The 26,793-nt window shown below is 33.9% G+C and overlaps 3 protein-coding genes across 5 annotated transcripts; all 3 read left to right on the top strand.

Annotated features, from left to right (window-relative positions):
* The first annotated feature begins 1,672 nt into the window (after nucleotides 1-1,672).
* On the top strand, nucleotides 1,673-3,161 carry LOC144545812 (E3 ubiquitin-protein ligase RSL1-like). Its single transcript, XM_078294377.1, has 2 exons — nucleotides 1,673-2,441; nucleotides 2,964-3,161. Exons 1-2 carry the CDS (start codon nucleotides 1,798-1,800, stop codon nucleotides 3,040-3,042), a joined length of 723 nt encoding a protein of 240 aa, XP_078150503.1. The 5' UTR covers nucleotides 1,673-1,797; the 3' UTR covers nucleotides 3,043-3,161.
* Nucleotides 3,162-6,908: 3,747 nt separating this feature from the next.
* Nucleotides 6,909-10,504, top strand: LOC144545999 (uncharacterized). Of its 2 annotated transcripts, none has more exons than XM_078294547.1 (4): nucleotides 6,909-7,174; nucleotides 7,608-8,184; nucleotides 9,273-10,131; nucleotides 10,232-10,504. In XM_078294547.1, the coding sequence occupies exons 1-4, from the start codon at nucleotides 6,952-6,954 to the stop codon at nucleotides 10,238-10,240; spliced, it is 1,668 nt and encodes a 555-aa protein (XP_078150673.1). In that variant the 5' UTR covers nucleotides 6,909-6,951; the 3' UTR covers nucleotides 10,241-10,504. The 2 variants fall into 2 exon arrangements, with proteins under 2 accessions (XP_078150673.1, XP_078150672.1); XM_078294546.1 differs by having other exon boundaries at nucleotides 10,223-10,503.
* An 8,511-nt stretch (nucleotides 10,505-19,015) lies between these two features.
* LOC144545853 (uncharacterized) lies at nucleotides 19,016-22,451 on the top strand. Of its 2 annotated transcripts, none has more exons than XM_078294419.1 (4): nucleotides 19,016-19,258; nucleotides 19,691-20,267; nucleotides 21,163-22,021; nucleotides 22,113-22,451. In XM_078294419.1, the coding sequence occupies exons 1-4, from the start codon at nucleotides 19,036-19,038 to the stop codon at nucleotides 22,128-22,130; spliced, it is 1,677 nt and encodes a 558-aa protein (XP_078150545.1). In that variant the 5' UTR covers nucleotides 19,016-19,035; the 3' UTR covers nucleotides 22,131-22,451. The 2 variants fall into 2 exon arrangements, with proteins under 2 accessions (XP_078150545.1, XP_078150546.1); XM_078294420.1 differs by having other exon boundaries at nucleotides 22,122-22,451.
* Nucleotides 22,452-26,793: the final 4,342 nt, after the last annotated feature.

A 26,793-nucleotide genomic window follows, 5' to 3' on the forward strand; every position in this document is an offset into this window, starting at 1 on the left:
TGTTGATCTCAATGTGGTCCACCTTTGGCTCCTCTAGATCTTCAGGTCCTTGTACCCGTTTTGTAGCTATTACATCTTCTCGGTAGTTCCACAACCCCCTGTTTAGCACATACTGCAATTCCTTCTCCTTGATGAATTGAATCAGAAATGTGTTTTCTGCAATCATTTTGATTGTGGTTCTCGGATTTACACCCTAGGCCCTCATCATTGTTTTTTCAAAATTTCCTTCGATCACCTTCTTATCTGTTTTAACAGCCGCTAGAGCGCACAGCTTCCAATCTACTGTGTTTACTGTGCTTGGCGGCAAAGAGAATTTGCTTGACTGAGTTAGCGCTGCAAACTGCGCTATGAACTCTTCATCAGGGACATCCATTTCTTCTTGGTCTTTTTTTGTGCTAAGTTGTTTTCTAGTTTGGTTTGGGTGTATGTATGGTGTGTTCTTCTTATTTATATCTCCCTGTTGTTGCTCTTGAGATGCACCTCTGAACGTAGCTGAGCGCCTTTCCTCTTCTGTTAGCTTGCAGGAGATCTTTTTTAAAGAGAGACCCCGCTTGAGGCTTTTTTCTCCAACCGCATTAAATGTGAAGCTCTTTGGTTCTGGCCTAGAGGTATCAAAAACCTGGCCCAGGGTTGCACCGGCCCATTTAATTTTACCTCTTTTCTCTTGTTTTACTTTTGGGTTTTGGTTGTTCTGTGGAGGCTGCGCATTAGTTGGGTTATAAAGGTTTGCACTTTTTTTGTCTGCTTTTGGCCAGTTCCAGAATTGTGTAATTTTGTCCTCACTCCCTTTTTCCTGTTCCTTCTGGAGCCCTTGTTCATTGGATCTTATGTGGGTGGTGCTGATGGCGTGTGCCCCTACATACAATGTTCTCACATGTATATCTTGGCATACCACAGGTATGTTTCCAATCGTAACGGCTACATCTCCCTTTGATGCAGATAGTGGTTCCCAGCTGTTCTTACTTGGACTTTCCTTTTCAAGTATCAGGTCAGAGAGATTGGGATAAAGACTCCATGGCTTATAGTCGGTTGCAAAGTTTTGCCATTTCAGGAACCATGCGTCTGGCATAGGGACCGTTGTAGCACTATGATCTTGGTCCACCGCATGTTCCTGGTCCGGCGTGTGTGAATCAGCTGTGGATGGGGATGAGGAGGCTGAGGAGGAGGAGGATGGGGGGGGGCTTCTTTGCGCAACACAGTTCATCCATCTATCATGCGCATCTAGTAGTGTCTGTCTTGCATCATCTCCAGTAATTTGGTCCCTTCTAGCCTCCGGCGGCCATTCTCCTTCATAGTCCCAGCTCATGACTTCAAAGTGGCATTCCTTCCACCTGGATAGGAAGGGGAGGGTTGTTGAGAATGGAAGATCCAGGTAGCTATCCCCAATTCAAAAGGGTTGTTTAATTTCTATTTACTTAAGTGTGGTTTTACAAGGGTTTTTTTGGTGGTTTGGTGTTTCGGGTTTCAGGTTTAGGTTTTAGGGTTTCATGTTTAGGGTTTAGGGTTTTTCCAACTATATACTCCACCATGTTGTGGGCATTAGGCAAAGTTTATAGGTTCTTCAAAGTACAATCAATTAAGTAATTCAAGGAAATAAGAATGCAGCTAAAGAAAGCATTCTATTGAACATCTTCTTGTCAAACTTACATTATCTTGTAAAACACAAATTCAATCCTTTGTTCTCAAAGGACACATGATATTTGTTTCTTTGTTTATATTAATTTCACTATACCAGCATTTATTTGCATTTGTTCTAAGATCACCAATTACATAACATGCTACCACCTGTATACACAAATGATAATTATAGGCTCTGACAAATCAAAACCTGACCCCACTGACCGAAAAGGGAAGCAACCTGCCAAAAGCTGTAATAGAGTTGCCCATGCCAAATTCCTTTGTGAAATATGTATGGAGCAGGTCCCGACAATCCAATCTTTTCACATTTACCCCTGCAATCACACATTTTGCAATTCTTGCATTGTAAACTACATCACCTCTAAGCTTGACGGGAGCAACGCCACCATCCCCTGCCCTCACCCGGGTTGCAAATCCGGGTTCCTCGACCCGTTAACCTGCCGCCACATCCTCCCAGTTGACACATTCGACAAATGGGGTCTCGTTCTATGTGAATCATCTCTAGGTCATAACAAGTTTTACTGCCCCTTTAAAGATTGCTCTGCTCTGCTGGTAAATGATGAAGGAGGTGAACAAGTGAGAAATTGTGAGTGCCCGCATTGTAACAGGATGTTTTGTGCCAAGTGTAAAGTGCCTTGGCATGGGGATATGAGTTGTAAAAAGTTTCAAAGGCTTGGTAAGGATGAGACGGGGCAAGATGATTTAATCCTCATAAAATTGGCGAAAGATAAAAGGTGGCAGAGGTGCCCTCAGTGTAGGATTTATGTGGAGAAGATTAACGGGTGCATGTTCATGAAATGCAGGTATGAATTTCTTAGTATACCCCTTAAAAACTTTGAAATTATGTATTGCCCTTCCAAAATTCATAATATCATATTTATCCTGCGAAATTTTAGGAACTCGCAAATATGTCCATTTTATTAAGTACCAAATTTTCCCTTTATTAAAAAAATTTAAAAATACATAGCATGTTTTATAAAAAAGTGTTGGTCAATTTCTGAGGGCAAATGGGTCATTTCTCTGCTTTTTCTTGCTGATGAAAGGTATATATTTTTATGGTTGGGTCCAGTATCAGTTAATGGCATAATAAGATCAGCCTTGAACTGTGTATAATTTTACTATAAGTGGTCCTTTTCTGGTTCTTCCAAAATATGACTAAACATTAGTAGAACTTGTCGATAGTAACTTGTTATTTATCAGTATGGGTTTTGGTTGAGTTGCATGCAATATTCACACTGTAACTAGCCAATTTTGTCTGTTAAATTAAGAATATTTGGTTTTTGGTTGAGATGTGTGACATTTTTTTTGTTGTATTAATTTGGAAGGTGCGGATACTGCTTCTGCTATGTGTGCGCCACTCCTATGTCGAAAAGAACTCACTACTGCACCAAGTGCAAACGCTAAACCGAATTACTGAGGCCTTGACTAGAGCAGCTAGAATTGCACTATTTGCATATCATGTCAACATAGGTGTTAATCTTTTGAAGTGTCTTATTTTGGTCGGTTATATACTTACAGAGAAAGGTTGATCCTTAGTCAACTTTTTTTTTTTTTTTTTTGAGGTAGTAGAGGTTATATATGAAATATTGAAATATATAAAGTTGGTCTATTGTCAGAAGTTGTGTTCTTAAGCTCTTTATTCTCTCTAATCAATAGTGTCAGTGGTTTCCCATTATTGAATTAATTTTCATGCATTTTTTTTTTCGGACGAAATATAATTAATCTGCATGGAGAATCTGATGGGGATTACAGTAAATTACAGAAATAAAATTACGTCATTGGCATTTTGTTCAATTTGTGATCCTGCTTTTAGAATCATCAACAATTAATTGTTTTCAAAACTTGAATGCCTTGAATCCTTAACAAGTAAAAAAATGCCTTAACAATAGTAAGATTCCGAAACAAATGACAGTTTACTCAGTACATTTTTTTTTCTCCTATCCAAAAGCACACTGTGCTCCTTGGAGCAAGTTTAACCAGAGTTTGTTATAAAATGAGCACGGATACCTTTAAAATTACCAAAAATTTGTATGAAATTGAAGGAAAATGAATTGTAACATCTCCCACAAACACTTTTCATAATATTCAATGTCAAAATGTAAGCATACTTCACTTTTCATAATAAATTAAAAAATATGGTTATATATGTATCCAAATATTTTGTGTAATCATTAATCTTCAGCGTGTTCCCCATAAAATAGACGAACTAAATGATTCCAAAAATCAAAATCAGCAAATTGTGTGTCAAATCAAAATTGGTTGATTTAGTATAATCAGTCATTTCAGATCGAAAACTCGAAGAAAAAAAAAATTCTTATGTGCTAAAAATAAAAAATAAAAGATATATATATATATATTTTTTAAATTGTAATAAAAAATTATTAAAATCAAATAATCCGCTTATAGCCTTATATAATATAATGCAGTTATGCAAAGATAAAATATAAATTAAATCTTGATAGATTATTATACAAAGTAGAAAGACAAATAAAATGTCTGCAGTTAACACTTTAGCCCATTACACTTGTCCACAGCCCAATTAATACACAACTAAAGAAATAAGACAAAAATTAGAAGCCCCCACATCTTCATCTATCTAAGTTAAAAGCTTCACCATTTCTTTCCCATTCAAAGCCCAATTACCGCCGTTTCAATTTATATTTATTTGAAATCTCGCCAGACTATGAAATTTTATGTGTTTCTTGTAGAAATTAAAATTTAGAAAAACCCAAATGCCGCTGTTAGAAACAGTGTTTTAAAATGCAGTTTTATTTATGCATGCGGAAGGCCAATGCGTGTTGCATATGCAGTATGTGGTCGTATATGCAGATATGTATGCGGAAATACATATGCAGTTTTACGATGCTTTATTAAAGAAATATAAATAAAATAAAAGTAATTTATATCTAAAGATTTGATTAGTCTAGTGGTTTGTGCTATTTATTATATTATAAAAGATTATAGATTCTAATTTTCTCCACGACAAAATAATTTTTAGGCTTGTTTCAAATCCACATGGACCGTATATGTGCTTGTATATTTAAAACCGCATAAACTTGACTACATGAGATTATATATGCGGAAGACCACTGTATACAGTGGTCTTCCGCATATATAATCTCATGTAGTCAAGTTTATGCGGTTTTAAATATACAAGCACATATACGTATAAGCATATGCGGTCCATGCGGTCGCATTTTAAAACACTAGCTAGAAATAAGCAATTGGAAGGTGTTTCATGTAAAAATTTCAAATGTCTTTATTGATATAAAAATGGATTCAAATAATTTAATTTAATTTTAAATATTCAAAAGAGATATCTCAGTCGTGAATTTTAGATGTCGAAAATGAGTAAATCCCCTATTTATGTTCTCCAAGTTTCGACATCTAAAATTTGAATATTGATTCTCAAATTTTAAAATGTTTACGCTCTTTTCTTTTATTGGTGCAGATTAATTAGGAATAATACTGACTATCCATAATATAAATTTTGAGTAGAACTAGGGTGTTGTTTGGTGAGCTTAACTTCAAAATCTATTAAATCGGCTTCAATGACAAATCTAAACCGTTAAAATCCACCTACTTTACGAGTGATGTATCTACATGTGAAAATTTTAAACATTCAAATTAATTTAATATGAAGTCAAGCGGTCAAAAAATGTTAAAAAAATGAATGCACTAAAATTAATTTATAAACATTCTAATTTTGACCGATTGACTTTATACTAAATTAATTTGAATGTTTAAAATTTTCACATGTAGATCAATTCATCACTCATAAGGTAGACAGGTTATAATGGTTCGGATTCGTCATTTAAAACCGATTTGATGGGTTTTGGAGTTAAACTCACCAAACATTTTGGTGAGCTTAAGAACACCCTAGTTCTACTCATAAATTTTTATATGGCTACTCATTTTCAAGGATATTTCAAATATATATATAGTCTTCAAAATTCTTGACAAATCTAATTTAACTCTTTAATTAAGATTTTAAATGACGCTATCTAAATCATATGTAGTATTCAAATGTTGAAAAGACCGTAGGCGTAAAAATTATTAGTTTAGTCGTTATCTGAAGATTGGTGGAAAAAAAATATGGTTGAAATATTTATCTAATGATATTAAAAATAAAAAAGATATGTCAATATAATGTTTCTAAAAAAAGAATTACTAGATTAAAATATTTAAGAAAGTAAGAGCATCTTTATCAATACAATTGATTAGCAGTTGTAAGGCAGTTGTCAGATTGAAAATAGCCACTAATTGCAAAATAGATGCATTTTTGAAAGAGTTGTAGTTGTAAAATTTTACTTTTTAAAGAATAGTAACCGCTAATTTTCTCATATAAAAGTGTTTTTGAAAGATTTCAATATTTTTAAAAATAGAAATGAAACTGCTAACAAGGATTTTTTTGTTGTTGTTTTTAATATGCAAAACGATACTAATTTTTGTTATTTTTTATTATTTAAAATAATACTATTTTTGTTTTTTTTATCATTTTTTATCTAGTACGCAATTAACTAATGGGTTTAAACCCGATTAATTATTTGAATCTGATTTGATATTTTTTTGTCCTATTTTGGTGAAAATCCTGCATCCGCCTCTAGTGATCACTCGTGACTCAATTTTTTTTAAACAAAATACGATTTCATTTTTATACTTTTGTCAAACAAAATTATAAAAATATACTCAAGACTCCAAAAATTATGAAATTTTTCATGCTCCGAAAGTGTTTCTCCAAAATATACCACTATTTCGAAAAATTTTCTCATAAAATATATAAAATTTTGTCCCACCATATATGCTAGATCTATATCCTGAGTTCGCCCCTAACTCCAGTTAACCTTTTTTTTTTCTTCTTTTTTTTCAATTTGAATTGGTATTAAAGTAGAGTTAGCACAAATTTTGGAATATAATGCAACTGGCCTTTTCACACTTGATGCTTTTGAAAGAATAATGCATATTGTGGTTGCCATGAATCTTCTTAAAAGATAAGGAGCCAACTCCGCTACAGTCTGCATGAACTCAAAAGATTATGCATAAGGACCGTATGATTGTAAACCGAGCCCATCCGGCCTATTCCTATAACATAGGGGTCTTTAATATTTGCGCAGATCTAATTCACACGAATCTTATAGCTGATCGGACGGTACAGATGCATTAACTCAAAAGGTTCCTTTTTTAGTTAATGCAGAGGATACGACTTCCCTATTAATTAATTAAATGCCCGACCCTTCGGTCTCTTTTTTTGTTTTTTTCCGAATAACCTCTTAGACTTAGTTAGTAAGCAGTGTCGCCAATAATTTTGGCGTGATGGAGATAGTACGAGAGGCAAGAGCAATGGATGAAGAAGCGCACAAGCTTATTGTGATCAGAGAAGACGAGATGGAGGTTGTAGAGAATCCCAACGCCGATGATCTCGCTAAGGAGGTGCAAATGCAAGAGCTTCTCTTCTTTCTCCCCCAACCCCAGGAGCACGAGCACGAGCACGAGCACGAGCACGAGCACGAGCACGAGGTTTTAGAATCTCCACAAGGTATATATAGATTCATCGCTCACTCAACACAATTAATTTTTGTTATGAGGGTCTGTGTGGATAATTAAAACCCAAATAGCATTTTCTACCCAAATTAAGCATTAAAACATATTGAATTTTTGGTATGTAATTGAGTTATGTATAAATTATAAACATAACTGTGCACTTGAAAAAAAAAAATTTAATGCTCAAAATAGGTTCTGGCATGGCCCTATATCTTTTAGTTTTAACCCAAATAGCATTTTTACACAAAGCATTGAATTGAATTTTTTTTAATTTTTTATATTTTATATTACTATATCACTTGTGATACTTGTTATATTTGTTTCTGATTGTTATACAATATATGACATGTAATTATTACGACCTCTATAAATTATAAATTAACCTATCGATTTACTGGAAAAAAATATATATATAATGTACAAGATAGATTCTGGCACGGCCATCATACTTCACGAGAATTTTAACTGCCCGATCTGCATGGAATCAATACCAACAAGCGATGGCTTCAACATAAACCCTTGTGACCACATATTTTGCATTAGTTGCATGATCCACTACATCACTGTGAAAACGGAGGAGAACGCCGTCACAATCCCCTGCCCCATATCGGGTTGCGAATCCACCTTTCTAGACCCGGAAACATGCCAACACATCCTTCCAAAAGATACATTCGAAAGGTGGAATCTCACATTGTGTGAGTCATCTCTCGGCCCAAATAAATTCTATTGCCCGTTTAAAGATTGCTCTGCTTTGCTTATTGATGAAGAAGGTGAAAGTGAAAAGATAACAAACTGTGAGTGCCCTCATTGCAATAGAATGTTTTGTGCAAAGTGCAAAGTGCCTTGGCATGGTGATATGAGTTGTGAGGAGTATGAGAGGCTTGGAGAGGACGAGAGGGGACGGGAGGATTTACTGCTTAGAAATTTGGCAAGGGATAAAAGGTGGCAAAGGTGCCCCAAGTGTAGGATGTATGTGGAAAGAATTGATGGGTGTCATGAATGCAGGTATATATGTTATTATTTTAAGATTTTTGTTTTTATTTTGGCATTTAGTTTTACTGTTCATAAATTTACCAGAACTAAGATGGAATTTATTTACTGGAATCGTAAAGTAATTTCTTATCTCAGAATTTGGTATATGTGCAATTAACCAACCAATTTACCAAGTAAATTAGTGAGGTGTTAGCTGTATAAATATAGGTTAGATTGAGATCCATGTAATTACCAATCTAAATCATCTAAGCTTAGTTCAATTTTGAGATAGATATTGCAATTTCAGACATAAGTACACTGATTTTAACACTAATTTTCTTTAATTTTATCTTTTTCGGATTTGATAGTTGATATTTGGTGTGGACCATTTTTATACTTCTGGATTGTACATAATCCATTTCTAGTTCAAACAGTAGCAATGGACATGTCCATTACTGTAGGAAATGGAGAGGTCTATCGCACCGATTCAAGTTAAATGAACTTGGTCCATTTCTTCCTCATGAACCTCGAAAAAAGGGAAATTTTTTTGCTCCCACTGGGGCTTGAACTCATGTCTCTTGGGTGGGAGCCAAGTACCCTAACCACTATACTAGATTAACTTTCTTGTTACCATCTTGATTCTTGTATATTATATATACGACTTGTATAAATTTTTTAGTCTATATAGTTTCAATGTTTCTTGTATAGTGAATAATTTTTTGAATGTACACTATATATATTCTATATATATTCTGTTCGAATATTTTTTTTATTAATATTCTATATAATCTATATACACTATATATATTATATATATTAGCGCCACTGAAATTTTAATTATGTGTTGTATGGATTTTTTTTGTTTGTTAAAATTATATATTAAATGTATAATTTTCACTGGGAGTTTTGCACAGTGAATAATTAATGATAATAAAATTTATAGAATTAAATAATGATTGTGAAACTTAGTGATCTTTTGATTTTAATCTATAAGTATTATTATTATTAAATTATTTCACAGTTGTTGTAAAACTAGAAGTGTTATGCTAGGTATTAAATAATTTATATTAAGCCATCAAAACTGTGATATGTCCTAACTTAGTTTAATTGTAAATTCTTAGTGAAATGGCATCTGCATCTAGGAATATGGCCGAACTCAATAAGGGTGAAAAACTGAATGGCGATAATTATGAGATTTGGGCCATGAAAATTCAATATGTCCTGGAAGAACAAGAGATTCTTTCAGTGCTGGATTATATTTTAACCGAACCAGAAAAAGGTACAACTGAAAAGCACATTGCTGATAGTGCTGCATATGAGTCCTGGAAAAAGAAGAACTTCATTGCTCGTATTACATTGCTGAGCAGTATGGATAATGATGTGATGCGTGAGTTTAGGCAATATGAGATTGCAAAAGAGATGTGGCTTGCTTTGAAGCAGAAGTTTGGTGAAACTTCTGTTACAAAACTGAGACAACTCACCATCAAGTTTGACACTTACAAGAAGCGTCCTAATCATAGCATGCGGCAACATCTCAGGGAGATGTCAAATATGATTAGTGAGTTGAAGGACGCTAGCCGTGTTTTGACTAATGAGCAACAACTTCAAGCAGTGATTCGTTCACTTCCTCGTACTTGGAAACACATGAAAGTGAATCTGACCCACAATGAGAGTATTAAAACTCTCAATGATGCAGCAAGGCATCTGGAACTTGAGGAAGATCGTATAGAGGCATCAAAGTCTCAAGAAACAGAATCTGCTGTGCATTTGGCTGGTTCAAGCTCTCATGGAGGGCCAAGCCAGAAACGTAAGTCAAATTTTGGTCACAAGGGCAAACAAGAGAAAAAGCATAAGGGGCAGGATCGTGGCAAGGGAAAGGCTTCTCAGAACAATTTTAAGAAGCATAATATAGCCAAGATCAAGTGTTTCAATTGTGGCAAGAAGGGTTACTATGCTCGTGAATGCAAAGAGCCCCGCAAGGTACAAATTATAGAAAAACTTTCATATTTTTTATATGTTTCCAGTTCTGTTTTTATTGTTGATTCTCATCCTTTGTGGACTGTATACTCAGGGGGAACAGACCATGTAGCCAAAGACCGTGATTTGTTTGTGGATTTTCGTCGAATTCCGCAAGGTTCAAAATGGTTTTATGTAGGAAACAACTCTCGTGTACAAGTCAAGGGTATAGGCACATGCAAGTTGGATATGCGTGATGGTTGAACCCTCCTTTTACATGATGTTCTCTTTGCACCTGACATTCGACGAAATCTTGTATCTGTAGTAGTTCTTCTTAGATTTGGATTTACTTTGACCATGTGTGGTATTAGTATTAAGTTGTATTTGGATGATGTGTGTTATGGTTATGGATATGTATCGAATGGTTTTATTATTCTAGATGTTATTAATATGATGACTTATTCTAATACTAATTTTTCTTTAATTACATCATATGCTGATGAAAATGTTGATGTGAATGTATGACATATGAGATTAGGACAGCAACGAATGGATAGATTAGCCAAGGAAGACATGTTAGGCCAAATTGAAAGGGTTAGTCTACCAACATGTGAAAATTGTTTAAAAGGAAAAATGGCAAGAAAACCATTTGGAACATGAACCAGATCTGAATTTCCATTGCAATTAATTCATTCAGACATTTGTGGACCAATGAATGTGAGGGCACGACATAGAAGTAGATACTTTATGACCTTCATTGATGATTATACGCGATATGGTCATATCTATTTGATATCTCATAAATCTGAAGCTCTTGCTTGTTTCACGAAATTTATAACTTTATGTGAAAATCAATTAGACAGAAAGGTTAAGGTCTTAAGAACGGATCGCGGTCGCGATAATGTCTGATGAGTTCAAACAAATGTGCGAAGAAAAATGAATACTAAGGCAACTAACCATGCCATATACTCCACAGCAAAACAGAGTGGCTGAAAGGAGAAACCGGACTCTTTTGGAAATGGTTAGGTCAATGATGGCTCAAGCAAATCTGCCAATTAATTTTGGGGTGATGCATTATTGATTGTTGCCTATATTCAAAATCATGTACCTTCTAAATCTGTTTCTTCAACTCCTTACGAACTTTGGACTAATAGAAAACCAGATCTTAGTAATTTGAGACCTTGGGGATGCGCTGCCTTTGTTCATGATTCGTCTCATCAACATGGTAAATTGGGTCCACGAGGTAAAAATAGTATATTTATACGATACTCCGAATATTTCAAATGTTATGTGTTCATTGGTGAACAATCGAGTGGGAGTGTAACAGAATTTGAGTCCCGAGATGTCATTTTCTTGGAAAATGAATTTCCAAGAAAAGGTGAGATAGGTCAAGAACTTTCTCTATATTGAATAAAGGAGCAAGATGATTTGATTGTTGCAAATCGTTTGGTGCATATTCCTGAACCTTCAACAGTATCTCATCCAAGTGGAAACAAGTCTGTAGATGATGCTGAGCCAAGTTCAGCACAATCACAAATTAGGCATAGCAATCGTGCTAGTGTTCCTAAACGTCATTTTCCAATCGAAAATGAATCTTACATGATTGTCATGCAAGATGAAGAAGAGCCAAGAAATATTCGAGATGCTCTCAGCTGTTCTGCTAAAGAGAAATGGATGAAAGTAATGGAAGAAGAAATGGAGTCAATGAGATCAAATAATATTTGGGAATTAGTTGATCTCCCTGAAGGACGCAAAGCAATTGGGAACAAATGGGTTCTCAAGATTAAACGTCTAGCTAACGGCTCAATTGAGAGGTATAAGGCACGTCTTGTTGCTAAGGGGTATACACAGCAAGAAGGGATAGACTACAAAGAGACTTTCTCTCCTGTTGTAAGATTTACTTCCATACGGTTGATACTAGCTATCGTTGCCAGTTTATATTTAGAATTGCATCAAATGGATATTAAAACTGCGTTTCTAAATGGCAATCTGGAAGAAGAGATATATATGAAACAACTTGTCGGTTTTGTTGCCAAAGGATAAGAACACAAAGTGTGCAAATTGTTGAGATTCATTTATGGTCTCAAGCAATCTTCCAGGCAATGGTACATTCTGTTTCATCAAGCAATCATATCATTTGATTTCGAAATGATTGATGAAGACCATTGTGTGTATGTCAAAAGGTCCAAAGACAAATTTGTGATTCTATCGCTTTATGTGGATGACATACTGTTGGCTAGTAACAATAAAGACTGTGTACAAATCATTAAAGAATGGTTATCCTCCAATTTTGATATGAAGGATATGGGTGAAGCAGCATACATTCTTGGAGTGAAGATTAAAAGATATTGTTCCAAGAAGATATTAGCTCTATCACAAGAGCATTACATTAAGAAAGTACTTGAAAAATTTCATACGCAAAACTGTAAACCCATTGATACTCCTATAGCAAAAGGCAAAGGTCTTAGTTTAAGAATGTGTCCAAAGACTCCAAATGAAAAAGCACAAATGGAAAAAGTTTCTTACTCAAGTGCAGTTGGCAGCCTCATGTATGCTATGATGTGTACTAGGCCAGATATCAGTTTCGCCGTTGGGATGGTGAGTAGATATCAAGCCAATCCAGGACAATCCCATTGGAAAGCAGTAAAAAGAATACTTCGATATCTGAAAGGTACTGCAGATTATTCATTGTGTTTCCAAGGAGAAAATCTGCAACTCATGGGTTACGCATATGCTGATTGGGGAGGAGATTTAGATGAAAGAAAATCTACCTCGGGCTATGTTTTCTTACTTAGTAATGGAGTTATTTCTTAGAGTAGTAAGAAACAGAGTTGCATATCCTTATCCATAATGGAAGCTGAATTTGTAGCATTTTCAGCAGCAGTACAAGAAGCAGTTTGGCTTAAAAGATTTTTGAATCACTTGGGTTTCGGTGATAATGAAACTGACTCAGTGTTGGTATACAGCGATAGCTAAGCAGCAATCGCTTATACAAAAGATCCCAAGTATCACTCAAAGACCAAACACATTGATACTAAGTATAACTTCGTTAGAGACATGGTGGCGAAAAAACAAGTTTGCATGCAGTACATATCTACACACAAAATGGTGGCAGATCCTTTTACAAAGGCAATACCTAGAGATGTGTTTATTGGCCATGTGAAATCTCTAGGGTTACGTAGATTGTAGTTATATTTTTGATTGAACAGTATATATTATGTATATTTGTATTTGTGGGATAAATGCAATGAATGTTATTTACTTATACATTTATGTTATAATTGTTACAAATTATTTAATACCAATCTAATTAGCATAACACATGGGATATAAAATGAAAGGTATGTCAGACAGTTGATTGGCATTCTCACATAGGCAATCGCTTCTATGTCTTAGTATGACATAGAAATGAGATTGATTTTAAGCTAGACATGATACAAAATGTGAGAGCAAGTACTTAAAATATATATCGCCTTGATAAGGAATCAAGATGAGGTCATATGAATATATTATTATCACTGAAGGTGAAATACCCACTATTCACCTTAATTGTCTTATGCCAAGTGGGAGTCTTGTTATTGAATTTATATGATAAGTAGAGTTGTAGACTCAAGTTAGATATTATGAATATCTGAACTATCACTTGTACGGTATTGAATTTTAAATTAGACATACGCTCCATAAAAAATTGAGAATAATACCGTAACATATGTTTCATACCATATGTGCAATTGACCAACATGGTAACAGGCAAAGATAAAATATAAATTAAATCTTGATAGATTATTATACAAAGTAGAAAGACAAATAAAATGTCTGCAGTTAACCCTCCAGCCCATTACACTTGTCCACAGCCCAATTAATACACAACTAAAGAAATAAGACAAAAATTAGAAGCCCCGACATGTTCATCTATCTAAGTTAAAAGCTTCACCATTTCTTTCCCATTCAAATTAAGCCCAATCACCGCCGTTTCAATTTATATTTATTTGAAATCCCGCCATACTATGAAATTTTATGTGTTTCTTGTAGAAATTAAAATTTAGAATACTCAAATACCGTTGTTAGAAACAGTGTTTTAAAATGCGGTTTTATTCATGCATGCGGAAGGCCAATGCGTGTTGCATATAGAGTATGTGATCGTATATGCAGATTTGTATGCGGAAATACATATGCAGTTTTACGATGCTTTGTTAAAGAAATATAGATAAAATAAAACTAATTTATATCTAAAGACTTGTTTAGTCTAGTGGTTTGTGCTATTTATCATATTATAAAAGAGTTAGGCTAATATGACACTAGTGTTATATCAAACTAAATAACACCACATCTTAAACCCTTAGATCTGCTTTAAGATTCGTACTATCCGCTTTTACTGTTCAAGCACTTCATTTTGTACGAATCTTAAAGCAGATATAAGGGTTTAAGATGTGGTGTTATTTAGTTTGATATAACACTAGTGTCATATTAGCCTAACTCATTATAAAATATTATAGATTCTAATTTCCTCCATGGTAAAATAATTTTTAGGCTTGTTTCAAATCCACATGGACCGTATATGTGCTTGTATATTTAAAACCGCATAAACTTGACTACATGAGATTTTATATGTGGAAGACCACTGTATAAGCATATGCGATCCATGCGGTCGCATTTTAAAATACTGGCTAGAAATAAGCAATTGGAAGGTGTTTCATGTAAAAATTTCAAATGTCTTTATTGATATAAAAATGGATTCAAATATTTTAATTTAATTTTAAATATTCAAAAGAGATATCTCAGTCGTGAATTTTAGATGTCGAAAATGAGTAAATCCCCTATTTATGTTCTCCAAGTTTCGACATCTAAAATTTGAATATTGATTCTCAAATTTTAAAATGTTTACGGTCTTTTCTTTTATTGGTGCAGATTAATTAGGAATAATACTAAGTATCCACAATATAAATTTTGAGCAGAACTAGGGTGTTTTTTGGAGAGCTTAACTTCAAAACCCATTAAATTGGTTTCAAATGACGAATTCAAACCGTTGAAATCCACATACTTTATGAGTGATGTATCTACATGTGAAAATTTTAAACATTCGAATTAATTTAGTATGAAGTCAAGCGGTCAAAAAATGTTCAAAAAATGAATGCACTAAAATTTATTTATTAACCTTCTAATTTTGACCAATTGACTTTATACTAAATTAATTCGAATGTTTAAAATTTTCACATGTAGATGCATCACTCGTAAGGTAGACAGGTTCTAACAGTTCGGATTCGTCATTTGAAACTGATTTGATGGATTTTGAAGTTAAACTCACCAAACACTTTGGTCAGCTTAAGAACACCCTAGTTCTACTCATAAATTTTTATATGGCTACTCATTTTCAAGGATATTTCAATTACATATAGTCTTCAAAATTCTTGACAAATCTAATTTAATTCTGTAATTAAGATTTTAAATGACGCTATCTAAATCATATGTAGTATTCAAATGTTGGAAAGACCGTAGGCGTAAAACTTATTAGTTTAGTCGTTTTCTGAAGATTGGTGGAAAAAAATATGGTTGAAATATTTATCTAATGGTATTAAAAATAAAAAAGATATGTCAATATAATGTTTCTAAAAAAGAATTACTAGATTAAAATATTTAAGAAAGTAAGAGCATCTTCATCAATGCAATTGATTAGCAATTGTAAGACAGTTGTCAGATTGAAAATAGCCACTAATCGCAAAATAGATGCATTTTTGAAAGAGTTGTAGTTGTAAAATTTTACTTTTTAAAGAATAGTAACGGCTAATTTTCTCATATAAAATGCTTTTGAAAGATTTCAATATTTTTAAAAATAGAAATGAAACTGCTAACAAGGATTTTTTGTTGTTGTTTTTAATATGCAAAAAGATACTAATTTTTGTTATTTTTTATTATTTAAAAGAATACTATTTTTGTTTTTTTTTATCATTTTTTATCTAGTACGCAATTAACTAATGGGTTTAAACCCGATTAATTATTTGAATCTTATTCGATATATTTTTGTCTTATCTTGGTAAAAATCCTGCATCCGCCTCTAGTGCTCAATTTAAAAAAAAAAGAAAAAAATGATTCATTTTTATACTTTTGTCAAACAAAATTATAAAAATATACTTAAGACTCAAAAAATTATGAAATTTTTCATGCTCCGAAAATGTTTCTCCAAAATATACCACTATTTCGAAATTTTTTCTCATAAAATATATAAAATTTTGTCCCACCATATATGCTAGATCTATATCCTGACTCCGCCCCTAACTCCAGTTAACCTTTTTTTTCTTCTTTTTTTTTCAATTTGAATTGGTATTAAAGTAGAGTTAGCACAAATTTTGGAATATAATGCAACTGGCCTTTTCACACTTGATGCTTTTGAAAGAATAATGCATATTGTGGCTGCCATGAACATTCTTAAAAGATAAGGAGACAACTGTGCTGCTCTCCAAATAGAAGAGCAGGATTTTATTATTCTAAATCCGATCATTCGTCTGTGTTGAAATTTGTGCATAAAAAAATCAACAGTTAGATTTTGAATGACAGAATTCTGCTCTCCTATTTAGAGAGCAGCGGAGTGGTATCCAAAAGATAAAGACGTACCATATGCTCCATTATATTTAATAAAAGATCAACTGTCCATATTGATTTCATTGGATCAGTGGAAAGAGAAGTGAAAGTGGAGGGGTACAATGAGTCAAGACCAAGTACAGACTTTATAAAGTTAATGAAGCCTTCTTACCTAAGGTATCTTAATCAGACGTACAATGAGTAAAGAACGGTCTAGATTTAGTTTCAGACGAATCAAAAAAGAATATGGTGTCTATTAAAGATAAAGGTGGTCCGTCTTGAGTTTTGTATCAGGTTAAAGAAACAGTTTGAATTTAGTAATTCTAATCTGAGGAGATCTGGCATCTTGTCTGTCTTTTGTTTTAATATTTTTCTAATTTCTATTAATAAAAAATTCGGACATATTCATACCTAAATTGTATAATTAAATTTCCTTTTGGTAGGACAACCAAAATATATAATATTTTAAAATTTATTAAAATTATATACAGAAAATTTATTTATCATGTTTTTTTTTTTTTTTTTTTGCAACTTGGTCTAATCCTCCATTATCTCTCTTCCTAACCAAAACGACCCAATTAACCAATAGTCACAGTTCAATTGACCCAACTCGAATTCGGATCTTTAAGGTAACCCAAAGTTTGATTTCAGATCCGAACTGTCCGATCAGATTTTGCACGAATATTGAAGCAGCCCCTTCAATTTTAACTCGGCCGAATTATTTGTCTGAAATCTTATCGGATGGTTCGAATCTAAACTCAGATTTTGAGTTAGAGAACCGGACCCAAAAATATGCTTTCATTTTTATACTTTTGTCAAAAAAATTTATAAAAAAATTTCGAAATACTCCGAAAATGTTTCTCCAAAATATACCACTATTTCGAAACTTTTTCTCAGAAAAAATATATAAAAATATATAAAATTTAGCCCGACCATGCTGATTATATATCCTGACTCCGCTCCTAACTCCAGTTAACCTTTTTTTTTTTTTTTTTTTTTTTTCAATTTGAATTGGTATTAAAGTAGAGTTAGCACAAATTTTGGAACATAATGCAACTGGCCTTTTCGCACTTGATGCTTTTGAAAGAATAATGCATATTGTGGCTGCCATGAACCTTAAAAGATAAGGAGTCAACTCCGCTGCTCTCTAAATAGAAAAACAAAACTCTATTATTCTAAATCCGACCATTCGTTCGTGTTGAGATTTGTGCACAAAAAAAAATCAACAGTTAGATTTTGAATAACAGAATTCTGCTCTCCTATTTGGAGAGCAGCGGAGTGACATCCAAAAGATAAAGGCGTACCATTGCATTATCAGATGCTCCATTATATTTAATAAAAGATTAACTGTCCATATTGATTTCATTGGATCAGTGGAAAGAGAAGTGAAAGTGGAGGGGTACAATGAGTTAAGGCCAAGTACAGACTTTATAAAGTTAATGAAGCCTTATTACCTAAGGTATCTAAATTAGACGTACGATGAGTAAAGAACGGTCTGGATTTAAATCTGATGTCTATTAAAGATATAGGTGGTCCATTTTGAGTTTTGTATCAGGTTAAAGAAATAGTTTGAATTTAGTAATTCTACCCTCAGGTATCTGAGGAGATTCGAAATCATAGTTAATGGCATCTTGTCTATCTTTCGATTTTGTTTTAATTTTTTTTTCTAATTTATATTAATAAAAAATTCGGACATATTCATACCTAAATTGTATAAATTTTATTTTTGGTAGGACAACCAAAATATATAATATTTTCAAGTTTATTAAAATTATATACAGAAAATTTATTTATCATTTTTTTTATGGTAACCCAACTCGAATTCAGATCTTTAAGGTAACCCAAAGTTCGAGTTCGGATCCGAACTGTCCGATCAGATTTTGCACGAATATTGAAGCAGCCCCTTCAATTTTAACTCGGCCGAATTATTTGTCTGAAATCTTATCGGATGGTTCGAATCTAAACTCAGATTTTGAGCTAGAGAACCGGACCCAACCCAACCATTAAATCGAAGCGACTCATCACATAAACCGTCGGGTCAAGTGACACGTATGGACCTATTAATGTGTCGGCACAGTCTGCATTAAATCAAAAGATTATGCATATGGACCGTCTGATTGTAAACCGAGCCCATCCGGCCTATTCCTGTAACATAGGTGGTCTTTAATATTTGCGCAGATCTAATTCGCACGAATCTTATAGAGCTGATCGGACGGTACAGATGCATTAACTCAAAAGATTACTTTTTTGGTTAATGCAGAGGATACGACATCCCTATTAATTAATTAAATGCCCGACGCTTCGGTCTCTTAGACTTAGTTAGTAAGCAGTGTCGCCAATAATTTTGGCGTGATGGAGGTAGTACGAGAGGGAAGAGAAATGGATGAAGAAGCGCACCAGCTTATTGTGATCAGAGAAGACGAGATGGAGGTTGTAGAGAATTCCAACGCCGATGATCTCGCTGAGGAGGTGCAAATACAAGAGCTTCTCTTCTTTCTCCCCCAACCCCAGGAGCACGAGCACGAGCACGAGCACGAGCACGAGCACGAGCACGAGGTTTCAGAATCTCCACAAGGTATATATAGATTCATCGCTCACTCAACACAATTAATTTTTGTTATGAGGGTCTGTGTGGATAATTAAAACTCAAATAGCATTTTCTACCCAAATTAAGCATTAAAACATATTGAATTTTTTGTATGTAATTGAGTTATGTATAAATTATAAACATAACTGTGCACTTGAAAAAAAAAATTTAATGCTCAAAATAGGTTCTGGCATGGCCCTATATCTTTTAGTTTTAACCCAAATAGCATTTTTACACAAAGCATTGAATTAAATTTTTTTTAATTTTTGATATTTTATATTACTATATCACTTGTGATACTTGTTATATTTGTTTCTGATTGTTATACAATATATGGCATGTAATTATTACGACCTCTATAAATTATAAATTAACCTATCGATTTACTGGAAAAAAAAATATATATAATGTACAAGATAGATTCTGGCACGGCCATCATACTTCACGAGAATTTTAACTGCCCGATCTGCATGGAATCAATACCAACAAGCGATGGCTTCAACATAAACCCTTGTGACCACATATTTTGCATTAGTTGCATGATCCACTACATCACTGTGAAAACGGAGTTGAAAGCCGTCACAATCCCCTGCCCCATATCGGGTTGCGAATCCACCTTTCTAGACCCGGAAACATGCCAACACATCCTTCCAAAAGATACATTCGAAAGGTGGAATCTCACATTGTGTGAGTCATCTCTCGGCCCAAATAAATTCTATTGCCCGTTTAAAGATTGCTCTGCTTTGCTTATTGATGAAGAAGGTGAAAGTGAAAAGATAACAAACTGTGAGTGCCCTCATTGCAATAGAATGTTTTGTGCAAAGTGCAAAGTGCCTTGGCATGGTGATATGAGTTGTGAGGAGTATGAGAGGCTTGGAGAGGACGGGAGGGGACGGGAGGATTTACTGCTTAGAAATTTGGCAAAGGATAAAAGGTGGCAAAGGTGCCCCAAGTGCAGGATGTATGTGGAAAGAAATGATGGGTGTCATGAATGCAGGTATATATGTTATTATTTTAAGATTTTTGTTTTTATTTTGGCATTTAGTTTTACTGTTCATAAATTTACCAGAACTAAGATGGAATTTATTTACTGGAATCGTAAAGTAATTTCTTATCTCAGAATTTGGTATATGTGCAATTAACCAACCAATTTACCAAGTAAATTAGTGAGGTGTTAGCTGTATAAATATAGGTTAGATTGAGATCCATGTAATTACCAATCTAAATCATCTAATCTTAGTTCAATTTTGAGATAGATATTGCAATTTCAGATATAAGTACACTGATTTTAACACTAATTTTCTTCAATTTTATCTTTTTCGGATTTGATGGTTGATATTTGGTGTGGACTATTTTTATACTTCTGGATTGTACATAATCCATTTCTAGTTCAAACGGCAGCAATGAACATGTCCATTACTGTAGGAAATGGAGAGGTGTCCATTACTGTAGGAAATGAAGAGGTCTATCGTACCGGTTCAAGTTAAATGAACTTGGTCCATTTCTTCCTCATGAACCTCAAAAAAAGAGAAATTTTTTTGCTCCCACTGGGACTTGAACCCATGTCTCTTGGGTGGGAGCCAATACTAGATTAACTTTCTTGTTACCATCTTGATCTTGTATATTATATATACGACTTGTATAAATTTTCTAGTCTATATAGTTTCAATATTTCTTAGTGATCTTTTAAATTAAATGATAATAAAATTTATAGAATTAAATGATGATTGTGAAACTTAGTGATCTTTTGATTTTAATCTATAAGTATTATTATTATTAAATTATTTCACAGTTGTTGTAAAACTAGAAGTGTTATGCTAGGTATTAAATAATTTATATTAAGCCATCAAAACTGTGATATGTCCTAACTTAGTTTAATTGTAAATTCTTAGTGAAATGACATCTGCATCTAGGAATATGGCCGAACTCAATAAGGGTGAAAAACTGAATGGCGATAATTATGAGATTTGGGCCATGAAAATTCAATATGTCCTGGAAGAACAAGAGATTCTTTCAGTGCTGGATTATATTTTAACCGAACCAGAAAAAGGTACAACTGAAAAGCACATTGCTGATAGTGCTGCATATGAGTCCTGGAAAAAGAAGAACTTCATTGCTCGTATTACATTGCTGAGCAGTATGGATAATGATGTGATGCGTGAGTTTAGGCAATATGAGATTGCAAAAGAGATGTGGCTTGCTTTGAAGCAGAAGTTTGGTGAAACTTCTGTTACAAAACTGAGACAACTCACCATCAAGTTTGACACTTACAAGAAGCGTCCTAATCATAGCATGCGGCAACATCTCAGGGAGATGTCAAATATGATTAGTGAGTTGAAGGACGCTGGCCATGTTTTGACTAATGAGCAACAACTTCAAGCAGTGATTCGTTCACTTCCTCGTACTTGGAAACACATGAAGGTGAATCTGACCCACAATGAGAGTATTAAAACTCTCAATGATGCAACAAGGCATCTGGAACTTGAGGAAGATCGTATAGAGGCATCAAAGTCTCAACAAACTGAATCTGCTGTGCATTTGGCTGGTTCAAGCTCTCATGGAGGGCCAAGCCAGAAACGTAAGTCAAATTTTGGTCACAAGGGCAAACAAGAGAAAAAGCATAAGGGGCAGGATCGTGGCAAGGGAAAGGCTTCTCAGAACAATTTTAAGAAGCATAATATAGCCAAGATCAAGTGTTTCAATTGTGGCAAGAAGGGTTACTATGCTCGTGAATGCAAAGAGCCCCGCAAGGTACAAATTATAGAAAAACTTTCATATTTTTCATATGTTTCCAGTTCTGTTTTTATTGCTGATTCTCATCCTTTGTGGACTGTATACTTAGGGGCAACAGACCATGTAGCCAAAGACCGTGATTTGTTTGTGGATTTTCGTCGAATTCCGCAAGGTTCAAAATGGTTTTATGTAGGAAACAACTCTCGTGTACAAGTCAAGGGTATAGGCACATGCAAGTTGGATATGCGTGATGGTTGAACCCTCCTTTTACATGATGTTCTCTTTGCACCTGACATTCGACGAAATCTTGTATCTGTAGTAGTTCTTCTTAGATTTGGATTTACTTTGAACATGTGTGGTACTAGTATTAAGTTGTATTTGGATGATGTGTGTTATGGTTATGGATATGTATCGAATGATTTTATTATTCTATATGTTATTAATATGATGACTTCTTCTAATACTCATTTTTCTTTAATTACATCATATGCTGATGAAAATGTTGATGTGAATGTATAACATATGAGATTAGGCCATATTGGACAGCAACGAATGGATATATTAGCCAAGGAAGGCATGTTAGGCCAAATTGAAAGGGTTAGTCTACCAACATGTGAAAATTGTTTAAAAGGAAAAATGGCAAGAAAACCATTTGGAACAGGAACCAGATCTGAATTTCCATTGCAATTAATTCATTCAGACATTTGTGGACCAATGAATGTGAGGGCACGACATAGAAGTAGATACTTTATGACCTTCATTGATGATTATACGCGATATGGTCATATCTATTTGATATCTCATAAATCTGAAGCTCTTGCTTGTTTCACAAAATTTATAACTTTATGTGAAAATCAATTAGACAGAAAGGTTAAGGCCTTAAGAACGGATCGTGGTCGCGATAATGTCTGATGAGTTCAAACAAATGTGCGAAGAAAAATGAATACTAAGGCAACTAACCATGCCATATACTCCACAGCAAAACGGAGTGGCTGAAAGGAGAAACCGGGCTCTTTTGGAAATGGTTAGGTCAATGATGGTTCAAGCAAATCTGCCAATTAATTTTGGGGTGATGCATTATTGATTGTTGCCTATATTCTAAATCGTGTACCTTCTAAATCTGTTTCTTCAACTACTTACGAACTTTGGACTAATAGAAAACCAGATCTTAGTAATATGAGACCTTGGGGATGCGCTGCCTTTGTTCATGATTCGTCTCATCAACATGGTAAATTGGGTCCACGAGGTAAAAATAGTATATTTATACGATACTCTGAATATTTCAAAGGTTATGTGTTCATTGGTGAACAATCGAGTGGGAGTGTAACAGAATTTAAGTCCCGAGATGTCATTTTCTTGGAAAATGAATTTCCAAGAAAGGGTGAGATAGGTCAGGAACTTTCTCTATATTGAATAGAGGAGCAAGATGATTTGATTGTTGCAAATCGTTTGGTGCATATTCCTGAACCTTCAACAGTATCTCATCCAAGTGGGAGCAAGTCTGTAGATGATGCTGAGCCAAGTTCAGCACAATCACAAATTAGGCATAGCAATCGTGCTAGAGTTCCTAAACGTCATTTTCCAATCAAAAATGAATCTTACATGATTGTCATGCAAGATGAAGAAGAGCCAAGACATATTCGAGAGGCTCTCACCTATTCTGCTAAAGAGAAATGGATGAAAGTAATGAAAGAAGAAATGGAGTCAATGAGATCAAATAATATTTGAGAATTAGTTGATCTCCCTGAAGGACGCAAAGCAATTGGGAACAAATGGGTTCTCAAAATTAAACGTCTAGCTAACGGCTCAATTGAGAGGTATAAGGCACGTCTTGTTGCTAAGGAGTATACACAGCAAGAAGGGATAGACTACAAAGAGACTTTCTCTCCTGTTGTAAGATTTACTTCCATACGGTTGATACTAGCTATCGTTGCCAGTTTAGATTTAGAATTGCATCAAATGGATGTTAAAACTGCGTTTCTAAATGGCAATCTGGAAGAAGAGATATATATGGAACAACCTGTCGGTTTTGTTGCCAAAGGATAAGAACACAAAGTGTGCAAATTGTTGAGATCCATTTATGGTCTCAAGCAATCTTCCAGGCAATGGTACATTCTGTTTCATCAAGCAATCATATCATTTGATTTCGAAATGATTGATGAAGACCATTGTGTGTATGTCAAAAGGTCCAAAGACAAATTTGTGATTCTATCGCTTTATGTGGATGACATACTGTTGACTAGTAACAATAAAGACTGTGTACAAATCATTAAAGAATGGTTATCCTCCAATTTTGATATGAAGGATATGGGTGAAGCAGCATACATTCTTGGAGTGAAGATTAAAAGAGATTGTTCCAAGAAGATATTAGCTCTATCACAAGAGCATTACATCAAGAAAGTACTTGAAAAATTCCATACGCAAGACTGTAAACCCATTGATACTCCTATAGCAAAAGGCAAAGGTCTTAGTTTAAGAATGTGTCCAAAGACTCCAAATGAAAAAGCACAAATGGAAAAAGTTTCTTACTCAAGTGCAGTTGGCAGCCTCATGTATGCTATGATGTGTACTAGGCCAGATATCAGTTTCGCCGTTGGGATGGTGAGTAGATATCAAGCCAATCCAGGACAATCCCATTGGAAAGCAGTAAAAAGAATACTTAGATATCTGAAAGGTACTGCAGATTATTCATTGTGTTTCCAAGGAGAAAATCTGCAACTCATGGGTTACGCATATGCTGATTGGGGAGGAGATTTAGATGAAAGAAAATCTACCTCAGGCTATGTTTTCTTACTTAGTAATGGAGCTATCTCTTAGAGTAGTAAGAAACAGAGTTGCATATCCTTATCCACAATGGAAGCTGAATTTGTAGCATTTTCAGCAGCAGTACAAGAAGCAGTTTGGCTTAAAAGATTTTTGAATCACTTGGGTTTCGGTGATAATGAAACTAACTCAGTGTTGGTATACAGCGATAGGTAAGCAGCAATCGCTTATACAAAAGATCCCAAGTATCACTCAAAGACCAAACACATTGATACTAAGTATAACTTCGTTAGAGACATGGTGGCGAAAAAACAAGTTTGCATGCAGTACATATCTACACACAAAATGGTGGCAGATCCTTTTACAAAGGCAATACCTAGAGATGTGTTTATTGGCCATGTGAAATCTCTAGGGTTACGTAGATTGTAGTTATATTTTTGATTGAACAGTATATATTATGTATATTTGTATTTGTGGGATAAATGCAATGAATGCTATTTACTTATACATTTATGTTATAATTGTTACAAATTATTTAATACCAATATAATTAGCATAACACATGGGATATAAAATGAAAGGTATGTCAGACAGTTGATTGGCCTTCTCACACAGGCAATCGCTTCTATGTCTTAGTAGGACATAGAAATGAGATTGATTTTAAGCTAGACATGATACAAAATGTGAGAGCAAGTACTTAAAATATATATCGTCTTGATAGAGAATCAAGATGAGGTCATATGAATATATTATTATCTCTGAAGGTGAAATACCTACTATTCACCTTAATTGTCTTATGCCAAGTGAGAGTCTTGTTATTGAATTTATATGATAAATAGAGTTGTGGACTCAAGTTAGATATTATGAATATCTGAACTATCACTTGTACGGTATTGAATTTTAAATTAGACATACACTCCATAAGAAATTGAGAATAATATCGTAACATATGTTTCATATCATATGTACAATTGACCAACAAGATAACAGGCAAAGATAAAATATAAATTAAATCTTGATAGATTATTATACAAAGTAGAAAGACAAATAAAATGTCTGCAGTTAACCCTTCAGCCCATTACACTTGTCCACAGCCCAATTAATACACAACTAAAGAAATAAGACAAAAATTAGAAGCCCCGACATGTTCATCTATCTAAGTTAAAAGCTTCACCATTTCTTTCCCATTCAAATTAAGCCCAATCACCGCCGTTTCAATTTATATTTATTTGAAATCCCGCCAGACTATGAAATTTTATGTGTTTCTTGTAGAAATTAAAATTTAGAATACTCAAATACCGTTGTTAGAAACAGTGTTTTAAAATGCGGTTTTATTTATGCATGCGGAAGGTCAATGCGTGTTGCATATGCAGTATGTGATCTTATATGCAGATTTGTATGCGGAAATACATATGCAGTTTTACGATGCTTTGTTAAAGAAATATAGATAAAATAAAACTAATTTATATCTAAAGACTTGTTTAGTCTAGTGGTTTGTGCTATTTATCATATTATAAAATATTATAGATTCTAATTTCCTCCATGGTAAAATAATTTTTAGGCTTGTTTCAAATCCACATGGACCGTATATGTGCTTGTATATTTAAAACCGCATAAACTTGACTACATGAGATTTTATATGTGGAAGACCACTGTATAAGCATATGCGATCCATGCGGTCGCATTTTAAAATACTGGCTAGAAATAAGCAATTGGAAGGTGTTTCATGTAAAAATTTCAAATGTCTTTATTGATATAAAAATGGATTCAAATATTTTAATTTAATTTTAAATATTCAAAAGAGATATCTCAGTCGTGAATTTTAGATGTCGAAAATGAGTAAATCCCCTATTTATGTTCTCCAAGTTTCGACATCTAAAATTTGAATATTGATTCTCAAATTTTAAAATGTTTACGCTCTTTTCTTTTATTGGTGCAGATTAATTAGGAATAATACTAAGTATCCACAATATAAATTTTGAGCAGAACTAGGGTGTTTTTTGGAGAGCTTAACTTCAAAACCCATT

Source organism: Carex rostrata, chromosome 28 (genome assembly GCF_964058835.1).
Source record: "Carex rostrata chromosome 28, lpCarRost1.2, whole genome shotgun sequence".
NCBI classification, from domain to species: Eukaryota; Viridiplantae; Streptophyta; class Magnoliopsida; order Poales; family Cyperaceae; genus Carex; species Carex rostrata.

What these genes read in the sequence shown, in the direction of transcription:
- LOC144545812 (XM_078294377.1), top strand. Translation starts at nt 1,798, where the DNA reads ATGATAATTATAGGCTCTGACAAATCAAAACCTGACCCCACTGACCGA. An exon ending in TGCATGTTCATGAAATGCAG is followed by an intron (nt 2,442 to 2,963) that starts GTATGAATTTCT and finishes TTAATTTGGAAG; the next exon opens with GTGCGGATACTGCTTCTGCT.
- LOC144545999 (XM_078294546.1), top strand. Translation starts at nt 6,952, where the DNA reads ATGGAGATAGTACGAGAGGCAAGAGCAATGGATGAAGAAGCGCACAAG. An exon ending in GGTTTTAGAATCTCCACAAG is followed by an intron (nt 7,175 to 7,607) that starts GTATATATAGAT and finishes TGTACAAGATAG; the next exon opens with ATTCTGGCACGGCCATCATA. An exon ending in GATGGGTGTCATGAATGCAG is followed by an intron (nt 8,185 to 9,272) that starts GTATATATGTTA and finishes GTAAATTCTTAG; the next exon opens with TGAAATGGCATCTGCATCTA.
- LOC144545853 (XM_078294419.1), top strand. Translation starts at nt 19,036, where the DNA reads ATGGAGGTAGTACGAGAGGGAAGAGAAATGGATGAAGAAGCGCACCAG. An exon ending in GGTTTCAGAATCTCCACAAG is followed by an intron (nt 19,259 to 19,690) that starts GTATATATAGAT and finishes TGTACAAGATAG; the next exon opens with ATTCTGGCACGGCCATCATA. An exon ending in GATGGGTGTCATGAATGCAG is followed by an intron (nt 20,268 to 21,162) that starts GTATATATGTTA and finishes GTAAATTCTTAG; the next exon opens with TGAAATGACATCTGCATCTA.